The sequence below is a fragment of the Notechis scutatus genome, chromosome 3, assembly GCF_049901735.1.
Source record: "Notechis scutatus isolate UNSWTSFEM ecotype Mainland chromosome 3, rNotScu1.2, whole genome shotgun sequence".
Lineage (NCBI taxonomy): Eukaryota > Metazoa > Chordata > Lepidosauria > Squamata > Elapidae > Notechis > Notechis scutatus.
In genome coordinates, this window is record NC_142011.1 from 76,042,678 (window position 1) to 76,059,039 (window position 16,362).

Genomic DNA, 16,362 nt, shown 5'->3' on the forward strand with positions numbered 1-16,362 from the left:
GGAATTTTACCTGAAATATATAGTAAAGACTTGAAATACCTGATTGTAAATGTATTAACAGCGGCTAGGATTGTATTTGCTAAAAACTGGAAAAATGAGAAAATACCATCACAGGAGGAAATCCTTAAGAAAATATTGGAATGTGCTGAAATGAGTAGATTGACATTTGAAATTAGAGAACAAGAGGATAAACAATTCTATAAAATTTGGGATCTTTTCTATCAATGGTTAGACAATAAAATACAGTAATGAAATATGTAGACTTTTAGAAAATAATAAATATATAAAGATGTACTTCCTTCTTATTATATCTACAAAATGATTTTAGGATAGATTTGGGATGATAATATGAACTGTTATAAAATAAACTAAGAAATTATGATTATCTTGTAAAACATGAATGAATAAAAGTATAGTCAAATGATTGATTAATAATGATACTAAGGTATTTAATTTTTGATTGAAAATATGAGATTATATGCAATGTAATTGTAATTGAAGACTACGAAATGGGAGCACAAAACAATTTGTAAACCAACCGGCACACTGCATGTACACATATGGAAGATAGCTTGATGTTTTTATGTTTTTATGTTTTGTTTGTTTATATTTGTTTTTAAAAACCAATAAAATTAATAAAAAATGCAGCAAGGAGACAAAAATGTGGGTATGGATAGCTGGAGTAGAGTAACTGGAGCCGAATATGTGTAGCAAAGCTTGTCTATGCATCAGAAAGTTTATCTGGTGAGATGGCAGCAGACAGGTAGAGGGGCAAAAAAAGAAGAACTGGGAAGTGGGAGGAAGAATGTGCAATTTTTTTAGAGGCTGAGGGGAAACCCTAATCCAAGTCAGATAGTCCATAATCAGAAACCTACAATATCTTGAAAAGTACTGAGGAAGCAGTCAGAGTTCTGGGAAGGAAACACACCAAGGACAAAAACATAGCAGAAGTTTAGAAACAAGAATAAACAAAACACAAAACCAGATGCCAAAGATGCTTCCAGCAATAGAAGGCAGTCCCTTCGCAGTTTAAATTCTCTCCCTACCACAAACACAGAGCTAAGGGTTTCCTTGCTCAGATCTTGCCAGTAATGAAACACTAGTCTTGCTTGCAGAATCAGCATGTTGCACAAAATAATGAGGCACTTATTTTGATGGGGTACAGGATTCTTAGGCTGAGGGGATTTGCCCTGTTTCTTGGCACGCCATTGGATAAAGAATGCTGGTTTAGGAGAGATCTGAAATAGTGTAAGTGTTTCATTTAGTGGCTGCTAAGTCACAGGGCCCAGTGAGGACCTGATCACCCTATGTCTTAGAGCTGTTTCTGAAGTCATGACACTTTTTGTCTTTCTCCAACAATGTTTTAAGCATTGCTTCTGGTGTTTCATCTCTCAAAACTTGTTATAAAACCAAGGAACACACCAAGATAGTGACATCATTAGAAGTAGTCTGGTCTAGGCTGCAGGGAAGGCCTAGACCAAAGTGCCTGGCAGGTCTGGGGAAAGTGGGGGGAACCAAGCTCCTTTTGGACCAGAACAAGGGTGACCAGCTGAATAGGCCCTCTCTATATTTATTTATGTCTTTATCAAATTTATATGGCCACCCATCTCACAAAAGCTTCCCATACTTCTCACAAGTACTACATTTATCTCTAAGTGCTTCTTGAATTACCATTTACCTTTTGAATCCAGATCTCCCTACAGCTCTGTTCTTTAGTTCCCTTAATCCTTTATAAATTTTCCTTGAAAATAAGTTCCCCAGGTTTTTTTTAAAGATTATATCTATTCATCCAGACTATCAGCAAATTCCTTCAACATCTTAATATTAGCCCTTAAAGGTTTAATGTCAATAAATATGTCCTCTTCCAGTCAATCTCTGCACCCAGATCAAAACAAGAACAAGTGCTACTGGGTTCAACTTCCAAAAATATAGTCCAATGGCCATTTCTTAAACATCAACAAGCCTCAAAAACAATTAACTTGTAAAAGCAGATAAAAGAGTCAACAAAAGGAGAGAGAGAGAGAGAAAAAATGAACAACAGATAAGGAGAAACAGACTTAATAACATTAGTGTTGTATTAGTATCATCTATATTTCAATCATAGAATTTTCCAGAGCCATTGTAAATAATACAGTGAATAGATAGTCCCAAAGTTAGGAGTTGCTGATAGGAAATACAATGCAGCATAAGTAGATTTTCACTTATTCATTATAAGTCTAATCACTACTGTTGCAGGTGCAGATAAATGGGTAAGAACTACAGTTAACTCTCTCTCTCTCTCTCTTTCTCTCTCTCTCTCTCTCTCTCTCTCTCTCTCTGTGTGTGTGTGCGCGCGCCTTTGTATTAGTGTTGAGTCCTGGTGACTGGACAAGTTCTTGCAGCTTTCTTGACAATCACCCTTGTCTCCTTTCCAAGCTGGCTTTGTGCATAAAGTGGGATTAGAATTTATGGTCTCCTGCTTTCTAACTAGGTACCGTGACTACTACACCAAAAAGGCTGTAGAGTTAAGTTAAATAATATACATTAATATATTTCATATTGTTTTTTTCTCTCTTTATAAATGCCAACTAGCATGTTGATACTTTTTAAAAAAAATAGAGGATATAACATAGCCAGTGTAAACTTTTTACTATTCTCTTTAAAAATGTTGTATTTTTATTTTGGGTACAGGACAATGTGCTCTGCAGTTAGAATCATTTTTTCCTTGCATAAGTCACAATTTCTTTCCAAGAAATCAAGAATGTCTATATAAGAAATATGTATTAAATCAAGAAATATGCTAGTCACTGCAAGAGCTTATGCCGATTCTTAAAATAACTTGTTTAGATGCCTGCCCATGTGAATAGCTTTCATTATGAATAAAGCATCAGACCTTCACATATTCACCCAAGCTATTTTTCTAAATTGCAGCACCCATTACACAGCTGCCTCTAAAATATACAAAGATTGGATACAAATGTTTGAAAGAAAATAACCATTTATTTAAGGGGGTGGGGGGGACTTTCAAAAGTTTTGTTTTTTTCTTGCAAAAGCAAGAGTTTGGTGTCTTGATAATAAATGTCCAGCATTAAATCATAACAAAAGGACCTGAGATCTCATTCTGTTTATGTTACAGAATGCTGTTCTGTATGTATTGTTCTCTCTGAGTTTAAATTTATATATTTGTAGATGATCTAAACTATCTTCTAGGTTGTTGTCATATATTCTTCAAAGATTGATTATGCATTTCTCTCCATAAATACACATTTCTAGATGATCCTTAAACAAGATACTTAAACACTTCTAAATGGTATATATGATAGAGTATGGTTGGGTTTTTTTAAATGTAAAGGCAACATAAATGAACCCAAATTTAGTTTTCCCTTAGCCTCAGTGACTAATAGGTCCTAACTTTAATTTTTGGTGGGCACATAAAATACATGGTAAAATACCATGTATTTTAAGGAGTGATACATTGCCATTTGTCACAACAAAGCTATGTCTCTGATATAAATCACAGGTCTATACAAGAGGAATTCAGATTATGACAATAGGTTTCTCTTCCATTTCCATGTATTGTTTAAAGTTTAACCCTGCTGCCAAATGCTGCTTTTATTAGAGTAGATAGGAAAGGATAATTCCTTGAGTAAGTCAGAAATCCGGGAGAGGAATAAAAACAATTATTATTATTTATCCATGAAAGTTTTGACCATACCCCTCCAACACTGCAATTTCAATAGAACTCTTCATAAGATGACCTTAAAGGGTCTCTATGCTATTTCGTAGGGACGTAGTGTCTCAGTGAATAAGATGCTGAGCTTGTCGATCAGAAAGGTCAGCAGTTCGGCAGTTCGAATCCCTAGCACTGCGTAATGGAGTGAGCTTCTGTTACTTGTCCCAGCTTCAGTGAACCTAGCAGTTCGAAAGCACGTAAAAATGCAAGTCAAAAAATAGGGACCACTTTGATGGGAAGGTAACAGCGTTCTGTGCACCTTTGGTGTTTAGTCATGCTGACTACATGACCATGGAGATGTCTTCAGACAGTACTGTCTCTTCAGCTTTGTAACAGAGATGCCCGCTAGAGCCAGAAATGATTAGCACATATGTGTGAGGGAAACCTTTATCTTTATCTTTATGTTATTTCAACATACATATGAAGGCATGTTGTAGCGTTAAACTCACTTGGCTCTCTTACCAAATCTGAAAACCATAACCAAGGAGAAAACCACTTCCAATTTAATTATCTGAAGATAAAACATTTTAAATACCTTATCTATTACAGAACAGGAAAGCAGGATTCAAATTGCTCCATTAAATATAGTAATTACACAATCAATAAATGGATTTATTTGATCAGAACAAATGGAAACTAATTCTAGGCAAAAGTAATAATGTCTTTCTAATTCTGTTCACATGCATTTCAGGAAAAGAAGATTGACCCAAATAAAAACATAATGATTACAATAGATTGTATGGTGACAATCTCATGAAGAGTGAATTACAAAAGCATAATCAATGTCAATATTAAAAACAGAGAGATATACAAAGTACATAATAATCTTAATAATATAAATGCATGTTCAGAATGTACTTAAAATATAACATATTGAAATTCTATTGTTCTGCAGGTTCCACCTACAATTGTCTGGAAAACACTTTGTTGTTACTACAAGTTTATCACAGAAGAACCTACTCTTCAGACAATAAAGACATTTTTTGGGTTTACTCATATCCTAGCAAAACAAAGTGCTTTTAATTTTTTACTGTGCTTTTAACACTAGAATTAATGATGAATTCTGTATTTTTAACATGACTGTTAACAGTGAAACAAAACACTAATCCAAACTATAATAATCCAAACTCTAGCTTCTTAGCACCTTCTAATTAAAATCTAGTGCCCTTTAATTCAGTTAATGGACTACTGGTCTAAACTAAATTTAGCCTAGCAAACTTAGCAACATGCAGGATACTGTACAAATTCCGCAGGTCAATTTCTGATGTGAAGACATAAAGGGAGCCTTCTTTTTCAGATTAGGTGGACAGAACCTCTGGAAGAGGTTGTCCCATAAGATACTTAACCCCTTAGTCATTAGCAAGTTCAAGAGAGACAACCAGCATTTTGAATGGCTTATACCAGATGCTTAGTAATAACTAAGAAATAATATTACATGAGTAAAGCAACTAATGAGAATTGATGTATTGATCAAGCCATCCACTGGGAGACTGTGAGTTCTAGTCCCATCTTAGGCACAAAGCCAATTGGGTGACTTTGGGCCAGTCACTGTCACTCTATCCTAGGAACCAGGCAATGGCAAACTGCTTCTGAAATTTTGTTAAGAAAACTATAGGGACTTGTGCTGGCAGTTGCCAGAAGTCAATATTAACTTGAAGGGTCCCCAATCAATCAATTTTAAAAAAATCAACTAACTTTAAATAAACTAACTTATTTTAAGCTGCTACATTCTGGATCAGCTGTATGTCAAGTGCACCCTATATAGAAGGCATTGCATCTATCCTGAATTGTATAACTGAATCAACAAGGTCAGGTCAAACTGTTAAATAATATATTTTTTTTTCATACATTGAAGATGGGACCATAAAAGACCTCTTAACTGAAGCATTTTCATTCCATGCAGTCTTTGCCAATTCTCCCCTGATTTCCAACAGAGGAGCATAAGAAGGGAATTGTTGGCTTAAACCAGCAATCCGTCATATTCGGTTTCCTTTTTCCAACCAGATTTCTAAGCGAAGTCCATACGGAAGACTGAAAATACCAGTATTTTCATACAATGATCAGTATTAACAAATTATTTTAATGACACCTTGTAGCCTATACTCATGGATGTATAGGCAATGCACCCCATCAACCTTAATGTGGAGAGGTTACTTTTTCATCGTGACCAAATAAATATAGTTAATCTATGTGACGGGTTTTTAAGTTGCTAGCTATTTCCATTCAAAATCTGGTACAGTGGATTTAAAAAAACAAAAAAACAAAAATGCATTTTCAATCAAAACCAACTTTCATCACCTATGAAAAATAATATGATTCAGCTTTATGGCAGCTTTGAACAATCAAGCTATTGTTTACCACCTAGGGACTTGAGAGTGATATTGCTTTAGCTTTTATGAATGCATTTATTGCTGTAAATAAATGCATTCTTTCTGAATTCCTTATAATTGCCTGCTCTTTGGGGAGTCTGTCACTATGATCCAGCCTTACTGTGAAACATTATATTTCTACTTTGCAATCATCCGTCCTTCTTTCTCCCCTTTCAAAAGTGTCTCAATCAATTGTTTTTAGAGTTTATTCTCAGTGTATTTTTATTTTTTCAAAACTCCCGACTACATTCCCCTTTTTCATTGCTTTCAAACATTTTTTATTGTGGCTTCACTATATATTATTTTATTTATTGTAAGGTGCTGAAGCTGCACTGCACAGGAGTGATAGATGAAGATGCTATAAAAGAACCGTTACTATTAATATTTGAGCATTTTACTGAATCATGTAATTATAATTTAGACATTCTGTAAAATACATTTTTGCTTTCCACTCTCACTCTGCAACTGCAAATCTCAATGGAGAAGCATAAGAAGTCTGACTGGCATGAGAAGGTTTAATGAGAAAGTTGACAAAAGAGGAAATATATGATGTTGTACAATCCTCAAAATGTTTGCTTGGAAATAAGTCTCACTTAGTTTAACAGGGGCTCCTTTTAGGGAAGAAGGTTGCCTTAAATCATGTATATTTCCTTTGAGCTATAAGTTATGCCTGCAGAACAGAAGTGGAATATCTTGCAACCTCTTTGTTTGGTAAAGAGCAATATTGTATGAATTCATACAGCATCAGATCCCCAGTTGGAATAGGATGCCAACCTGGCATGAAACTGCTCCAATACTTCAAGCATCTAAAGCAAAAGATTTCAAATGTATGTTGGAAATGCAAAAGTAAAAAAGGGACCTTTTATCACTTATGGTGGACATGTGACAAAGCAAATAAATATTGGACTAGGAATCACATCCTAATACAGAAGATTTTAAAAGTGAATATAAAGATAAAACCAGAAACTTTTCTTGTGGGTTTAATGGGAAAAAACTTAGAAAAAAATAAACTTTGATGTTATATATATTGATGGCAGCAATATTACCCTAAGTACAAAAATGGAAGAACACAATGGATGAATGGCTGCAAAAGTTGATGGAATTAGCAAAGATGGCTACACCGACTGCTTTGATTAAGGAAAAAAAATGCAGTTACTTTAGTTTCTACTTGGAAACTGCTTCTGGACTTTGTATTTGAGGTGGAAAAAAATTAAACTTTGATTTTGGGTTTTATTAATTAGATAGGTTTGTTCTAATAGAAAGGACTAATTTATACTGTTATATAAAATTTTAAAAAATGAGGTTTGATGTTAATATCTTATTCTACTGCACCTGAGGCTACTCAGATAAGTTGAAATACAATTTACATAGCAACCATACTAGCAAAACACATCTTGCACCAAATTTCACTTTGCATTTGTTAAAGAATGAATTATGGGTAAGAGGAAATATTCAAGTAGATGAATGAATTGATTGCTGCCTTCTGTTATTTGGCAGACTTGTATGTTAGAAAGTTTAAGAGTCTTTTGGTGCAACAAAGAAGGATTGGGAGGGATATGGGCTAGGGTGTCTGAAGGAATGGATCAATGACATCAAAACAGTGGGTACAATCAGGTTGATCAAAGCTTTGTCCTTTTTACATGTAGGTGATGCCTGGAACACATAATATAAAGGGGTGGACATTTGATCATCTAGTTGCACTTGCCAGTTTGATGTACAATGCCTCAGGCCAGACTTTGCCAGAACCAGACTGTAACCTGAGGCTAAGGCATAGTTAACTAAGATATTCAGCCTGCATATTTCTCATGCTAGAAATATAATAGCAAATAATATGTTGGGAGCTATTTCATAAGTCATTTTTTTTTCCAGAACTGGGGTGTCAAACTCAAGGTCCGTGGGCTGCACCCAGCCCACAGGTGCTTAGATCTGGTCCGTGCAGCTGCCCTGGAAATAGCAAAGGACTGGACCATGGTGCCTCTGCCAGTGAAAACAGAACTTGGGAGGGCTGCACATTTTTTTTGGCTGCAATGGCCTTATGCAGGCCTCTACCAGTGAAAATGGAGCTTGAGAGAAAACAGTGTGGCCCCATGAGCTCCATTTTCATTGTCAGAGGGCTGCAGGAGGTTGATGTGGCCAAGAACAGGGCCCAGGGACTGCATGTGGCCCTCCAGGCTCCGTTTCACTGGCAGAGGTCTAGCAAAGCAAGCTAAAAACAAAACTAAAAGAGAAATGTTTCTCCTTTTGCACTTGAGAATGCAAGAAGGGACAGGAAAGGAGAAAGGGAAAGGGGAAAGACAAAGAAAGATGGGAAGATGAGAGCAAGAAAGCAAAAAATAAGGAAAATGGGGTAGGAAGAAAAAAGGAGAACGAAAAGGGAAGGAAAAATGAAAAGGAAGGAAGGAAATTATAATGAGAGCGAGTGAGAGTCTGAGGCAAATCCTGCCTTAGCACTTGGCCACCACAGGTGCCTCCGACATGAGTGACATTCAGCTGACCAGCCCACCCTGGCCATGCCTACCCTGGCCATGCCAACCCTGTCTCCCTGAGGTAAAACATAACTCTTATGGCAATCAAGTTTGACACCCTGCTTTAGAAGAAACTACTTTTAATGGTAGTAGCCCTCCAGTGTTAGTCCACAGAAGGTAATACTTCCCTATCTTTCTCCTTTTAAAATTTTCTTGGAAACTTAGAACATATCAGTGAAGTTTAGGACTATGTGTTGTCTAAGGACATTTGAATGAAATCAATGTTCTGTTGTAATTCATCTTCTCAACCTAAACAGTGGCATGGTGGCATGGTAGTTCAGTAGTTAAGATGCCAGGCTTTTCATCTGGAAAGCTGGCAGCCCAGGTTTCAGACCAAAGCACCACATGATGGGGTGAGCTCAACAACTGCCAATCTAGCAGCTCAAAAGCATTCAAATGCAAGTAGATAAATAGGTACCACTTTGGTGGGAAGGTAACGGTGCTGTGTGACATCATGCTGGCCACATGACCACAGAAATGTCTTTGGACAATGCTGGCTCAATGGCCTTGAAAAAGAGTTGAACAATGCCCTCAGCAACAACTAGTGGAGTAAAATCCACAGGTATAGAGGTATAAGACAAGTATAAAGGACATTTTTTTATAAATAAGATTTTGACATTAACCAAGGAAATCATTCTAGAAAGCTAACACAAAGGGGAAAAAAAGGCAAAAGAAGCTTGATCTTTTTGATATTAATAATATTTGCTGCAATATATCTCTGGTTTCAGCACATTTCTTCAATATTTAGGTTTGTGAAGTGAGAGACTATATAAATATGGTAAATAAATAAATTCTGCAAGAGATATGAGAGAGAAGTCTGCAACAGAGAACAAAAAACTAGTGCCCATTACAAGGAACATCAACAGCCAAGTACTGAAATGACTAATAATTATTTTAATGATACATTTTATGATTACAGTACAAATACACAATTTGCATATGCAATTAGGATACCTAGTTTCAAGGACATAGACTGAACTGTCGTATTATCTCAAACACCAGCATACTCAGTTCTTAATATTTTTGATCAAGAGCTAAAGAAAAGTTACCAGATCTGAAAGCAAAGCAATTCTCACACATGATGCCAATATCTTTATTGTGTAGGTCTGATGCATTACATTGTCTGTGTGTTTCAGAATGTATGCTAAATGTTGTGACATTGGTTCTTTTAAAAGATATCCTGAGTTGTAGAATTACTTCTAAAGTAAATACAATTGATTTGTATTTGGGAAGAGAGATACTATAGCTTTTCAGAGCCATAACTACATATGAATTAAAGTAGACTTGACTACACTATTCTTGATATCTAGGAAAGCTGCTTCTATTTTTCAGGGAAAATTGATTTGTTTTGTAAGAATAAAAATTGTGATCCATATTTGCAAAATAATATTGTGCTATTGTGTCATTACATTGCCTGTTTCCTAGGCTCAATTGAACAAATAACTTTGCTTCATTGTCCTGATATATTTTAGAAAGTTAAAAAAACACTATGATTCAACTACTAGTTGAATATTCTGCACTGTGCTATTCCTAGAGAAAATTGGCAGTTGGCAGGTAAAAAGATAGGGAATAGTAAAATAGTAAAGCTACAAAACAGACTATATGTCAGCTCTTTTTATCTCTAATATGGGGAAAAGGATGGGGAAAATTCCAAACTATGCATTTCATTTATCTTCTTTGTCACCCATACGTATCCAACAGTATCTGAATTGTTTTTGGACAGGGATTATACATAGCACCAATTCTATTTTTCTGCTATTTTCTGCAAAGATTTGATTTAGATTTAAATCAAATATAAAACTGTAATTATAATTTACAGAAATAGTTCAATCTTCAAATAAAAAGCCCACATCTAATTCCTTCTCACCCTTTTCCACATCCTGTTTAACTTCTTTCTCTTCCCTTCCTTTCCCTTCTTACATACTCAAAGGAATAATGGATCACTACTAAAAATCTGAGTTTGTTGCTTGAAATTAACAACGAAATTAAATGAAGAGCTCTTTGCGAACCTAAACTGCTGAGTTGCTTACAAGTGATTTAATTCATCCTTTGTCCCTCTGCATCATTTTGCACATATTATGCATTCATGTGTATTTTATGAAAGAGAGTGCACATACTGATGCATGCATGTATTCTTGTTGAAGATATGACTATATATCTGACTATATATGTGAACATTCTCAGGATTCACATTCTGGGGCATGGAGAAAGATTTTAAGAGTTATTTCAGAAGCCCTAGAGATTTGGCAGCAATTTAACTTCTTAATTTTTAGAGTCCACTTGCCTGAAGAATAATAAAAGTTATATGGTACTCAAGCCACTTCCTGTCACTGTCATGAGAAAACAGATTGTAGTTCTAGATTGGATCAAGAGTTACTGAAGGAGAAGTTCCCAAAGCTATTGGCAGATGTTTTCTGCAAAAGAGAGAGGTGATAGAAACATGCTGCTCTTAATAGTTAATTAACAATCTGATTGTTAACAGTCAGTTCATAATCTGATAAGCAATGAATCCTGGAAGGTGAAGCATAAATAACAAAGATTGGCTCCCAGCCACTTCACTCCACTCAAGGAGAACTGAAGCATTACTAAGGATGCAAGTCTCCAACTTTTTCCAACAGTTAAGAATTAGATTTATGATTGAATAAGCTTAGAAGAAGTTAAATTGATAACTTTGATCTTTTCTTAACCATCTTTTTTTTTTCCAAAAGGTTGAATTTTATTTTTGTAAGCAATAGCTCCTGTGGCTTCTTTGATTATTCCAATAAAAAGTGCCAGAAATAGAGTGGAAAAATGAGTATTTAAATAACATCATTAACAATATCATTAAAAACTAGCTATTACTGAACAGGTGCAAAATTGTTAAATTGATGCTAATAACAGTAACAGTGAATGTTAACACCTATCTAACTAATATGCTTTCACTGTGGGTGCTATTTGGGGAACTGAGATCCCTGTGAGTGCACGAAAATGAATCTGTGTTGATAGAAGAATAACTGCTAACAAAGATTATCAATTAAAATGAAGCCAGCATTTATCTCTAATCAGTAAAAGCCCTCTCTATGAAAAATGGAACTGGGGGGGGTGAGAGCACAGACCACAGTATCTAACATATCATTAAGTCAAAACATTGTTCCATATTTTAGCTTCAAGCTAATTATTATCCTGACTGTCTTTTAATCCTTCTAAGATCTTATCCAATTACAACAAGATCGTAGATATGTTTTTAGAAGACAGAAAATATTAACCCCAAACTGTTACTGCCTTCAAAAAACATTTTTCTTTTAATTTTAAAATGCTCTATTATCTAGTTCTTAAGCATAATACTTCTTTGCTGCGGGAAGTGTTTCTTTTAGTTAAAATGCTGCTTTTTTTTTTTTTTTTTTTTTTGCATTCCAGCACAAAATATTCAAGGAAGCCAACAAAAAGAAAATAAGAAAAACAGATATCTAACACAATAAAACATCAACATCTCCCTATGCCAGGTCCTTGGGAAGAACTCAATAAGTGGATAAAAATGACAAATCCAATCAGAAAATCTGGCTGACTGTGCGATGAAAATAATATTATTTATTATAATTCTATTTTAATTAATATTACAATGGTACATTTGTTATCCTAGATCCTTGGGAAGGATATGATAATAAAAAGTATAAAAATATATAAAACATAATCAGAAATTCTGTTTTGGGGTACTCTTGAAAAGCTGCATCTTTGTATATCCCACCACATTCCTGGGCATTTTGGGAGTTTAAAATGAAATCTGGTTTTCTATTAATGGAGGTGAGGATTGAATCATAAACTTCAAAACAATTAGCTGAGACAGCAAAAATGCAATATATTACTGTACTCAATATCTTGAGAAACAGCATAAAACAACATTTATTACAATTTGATAGAAGGTGTCATGAATATAATCATGAGAATGACCATTAATTTGCCGTCTGTTGTATTTGCAACAGATTATTTTCTATATTTGTTATATGTGCTTACAATATGCATAAATATAAATATTTAATCTGTGTTTTTATGTTGGCAGTTTAATAGCTGTAATAATGTCACGTTGAAAATGTTCACAGAATCATAGGCCGATATTGCTATCCTGTAAAAGCTTATTCAGTAAGGAGAACTTTACGGAATAGTTTGGGAATCGTTTGACAATAAACATGCCTAGGACTGACAGGTTAAACATTTATTAAAACCCAGAACCACTTCCATTAGCACCTAAAACTTAGAAAGGAAACAACAAATAATTATCCTCCAATGGTTCTGTCTCCGATAGCTCTCTTCTGAAAGTTACTTCAAAGTAAAGTGACAGTGAGTAAGAACTTTGCAGGTGACAGCTGAACAAACAGGATATAATTTCCAGAAAACCGGCATTATAAAGTATAATTTTATTGCCATTGGATTTTTCAACCAACTAACAATAAACTGTGCTAAGCGTTACATGGGCCATTCACAGTTTGGAAAACCTTAATACTGCTAATGCTTGTTTCTTATGAGCCGTAATGGCATCACAACACACTGCCTGAATTGTATGTACTAGCCTGGGCAGTTGCACAAGCCGTAAGAAATGCATAATTTCAGAAACAAACTACATGATACAGCGGTTCACATTCTGAAAATGATCCAGAAAAAATGCTTTAGATTTTGTAGGAACACAGCACCCAACAGCACCCCTGTCTCCCCCGCACCCCCCGCATGCTTTACAAGTTTGTGCTTCTGAGTGAGCCTGAAAAGAATGGATGCTGTTGCTTTAAGAGATTCTTTAATTCTAGTCAGTGGCAGATTAAGGCTCACTGGTGCCCTAAGCACTGACAAATCTCGGTGCCCCCCCTTCCTTTGTACATACTGTACAAACGAAGCCAAACTTAGACTACATAAATGTTTTTGTGGTGCCCCTTTTGGGCCTGGTGCCCTAAGCACGTGCTTAGTCTGCTTAATGGTTAATACACTACTGATTCCAGTGAATTAATCCCTGAAACAACAGTATCCTCCCCCCCAGATTTGCATGGAACTTTAAAAAGTCTGCTTTAAAAACAGATAACTGTTGTGCTTCTACTTGGGCAGGATTCAAAGCATTTCTTCCCAATGACTTGCAGAAGTGTCCAATATTGCCCATACAACCTTCATACATCTACATTTAGGGTTGTCCCATATGAGGCTTGATGTAATTACAAAGCAGTCAAAAGGAGAATAAGTTATCAAACAAAGCTAGTGTCTCACCATAGCAACCACTGTTGTCATCTGCATCTATGCCAGGTCCAGTGAATCCTGGGCTACAGTAACAGCCATGGATTCCATTGCGAACTTCACATTTTGCATGCTTGTGACATGGGTTGGTACAGTTCTGGAGGCTATAGCAACTATCCAGCAGGGTGGCAAGAAACACTACAGGGAATGAAAAGCAACACAAAACTGGTGATGTTAAGAGTAAAACCACATGCTGAATTTTAAAACTAGCTGTATATTTTAATAAGTTTGGGACTTACTAGTATGAACCTGAGGCATCCTATTCCCAAATGCAAAATTACATTCAAATGACTAAACTTTTAAAAGCTCTGCTTAGAAATAGTTATATGTCCGAGTAAGCATTTGAAAATATTTTTGTTAGGAATATTTTATTGTCTCTGTCATATTTGATGTTGCTGTTTTTTCCATGCTATCATAAAAATTCTTTCCTTTATTTTATATATACATGTGTGTATATGTGTATGTGTATTTATACATACACAATATACACACATCTCTCCACACTTACATATACAAATATATGCACATGTTTGCTTGTGGGTATTAATATAAAGAAAAAAAAGAATGAACAGATGAACAGTCTGATTAGAAGCAGTCAAAATCACATACAGTAGGATTTACTCCCATTATTGCCTAATGATCAAGAAGTGCTTGGGTAAAACCAATTTGTACAGGAGAGAACATTCACCTATATACTGCTTTTCTGGATCACAGTCCTAATATACAAGTCTAAGATCAATTGCTTCATGAAAATCAGAAGCTACTTTCTTGAATAAGGATGACCAGAACTATAATAATAGATATATTTTAAAGGTTATGATTAAATAACTGTGTAAATTTAACATTGAACTGGTTCATATCCTCTGTGGAATTATTATACATTATTAATATTCTCTCATGCAAAGAACACATTAAAAAAAAAACAAATCTGGCCATTTATAAACAAATAAATCTTTGGCTGTATTTTATTACAATACAATTTCTCCAGGTTCAATGATAATGAATCCTTAAAGATTCTTGCATGCCATTTCTTACAGATGATAAATATCTGTTGCACTTGTTAAATGTAGCAACTACCCTAAAGGGATTTCTGAATTGTTAAAAGAACCTTGTTTCTTTCCTAACTCTAATTTAGTCTTAATCTTTATTTAGAACAGGAAATCACCTACCTAAAATGAAGAGAAGCTTCATGGATGGTGCTTCTATAAAGTGTCCAGTTTCAAGTTCCGTCGTTACAAATGAAGGAATCTTGTTGGTTGTTGTATGCTCATGCGCCCAATATCCACACATGCCAACAGAGGACAAAATCCTTGCAAAGTTATTGATCTTACGATGTATCCTTAGATATGCTCTTCCAGATCTTTTAGGTCAAATGGTGAATTACAAGTTGTGAGATAAAAGGAAAGAGTTATATAGAAAAGCTAACAGAAAAGATGGGAATGTCAAGATCAGCATGGAAGATAAGTACAGATGTTGAGATATTAAAAGCTGTGGAAGAAGTTTGTAAACCAAATGTGGCCTTGGAAGGCTATGGAGAACAGATCAAAGGTAAAAGGGGCAAACCAGGTTCTAGCTTATTATCTCTCTTTGTTGAAGGCAATTGAGCATATCAAAACTCTAGTATCCCAAAAGTTTGTGAAGTCTGACGGCTTCTGTCTTGTTGATGGCTTTTCTTCAGTATCCAAAATATCCCAGCTGCTATATAAATTTTTATCACTTTAAGAGCAGCAGTATAAGAAGGAGGTACAGGAAATCCACTAAGATTTCCTTTGTGTAGAAAACAAAGATGTAAAGCTCTGGAAGGAAGTAGGCAGGAAACTGAATGTGCAGCAAAGAATTTCGGGGTCAGAAGGGAAACCTATGCAGGGAGATATAAGTAAAAACTCTAAAGGAGGTGACATCACAATAATTAAGGGATAAAAGGGTCAATAAAAGGAATTATACTATGAAGCAGGAAAGTGGGAAACAAGAATTTTGTTAGACCAAACAAAGAATGGTGAAAAAAAATGCATTTCTTTATCTCTGATGTGTTATTTCCTGCTAGAATTTATTTTTTATTTATTTATTTGATTTGCCAATTGTTTACAAGATAATAAGTATAAGTGTATACATAGTTGTGAATACATGAAATGGGTACATATAAGAAAAATAAAAGAAGAATAAGAGAAACAATAGGACAGGGACGGTAGGCACGTTGGTGCGCTTATGCATGCCCCCCTACAGACCTCTTAGGAAAGGGATGAGGTCAATAGTAGACAGTCTAAGGTTAAAGTTTTTGGGGTTTGGGGAAGAGACTACAGAGTCGGGTAGAGTATTCCAGACATTGACCACTCTATTGCTGAAGTCGTATTTCCTGCAATCAAGTTTGGTGCGGTTAACTTTGAGTTTGTATCTATTGTGTGCTCTTGTGTTGTTATGGTTGAAGCTGAAGTATTCATTGACAGGTAGGACATTGCAATGTATGATTTTATATACCATGCTTAAATCAGACCGAAGACGGCGTAAT

At 35.2% G+C, this 16,362-nt stretch overlaps 1 protein-coding gene across 1 annotated transcript in view; it reads right to left on the reverse strand.

Annotated features, from left to right (window-relative positions):
• ADGRL4 (adhesion G protein-coupled receptor L4) overlaps positions 1-15,601 on the reverse strand; it is a 126,509-nt gene extending 110,908 nt beyond the window's left edge. The window contains exons 1-2 of the mRNA XM_087960497.1: positions 15,026-15,601; positions 13,830-13,994 (exon numbers count right to left, since the gene is read on the reverse strand). Coding sequence (XP_087816623.1) covers positions 13,830-13,994; positions 15,026-15,146 — 286 coding nt within the window. The 5' untranslated portion in view covers positions 15,147-15,601. The remainder of the gene's footprint in view (positions 1-13,829; positions 13,995-15,025) is intronic.
• Positions 15,602-16,362: the final 761 nt, after the last annotated feature.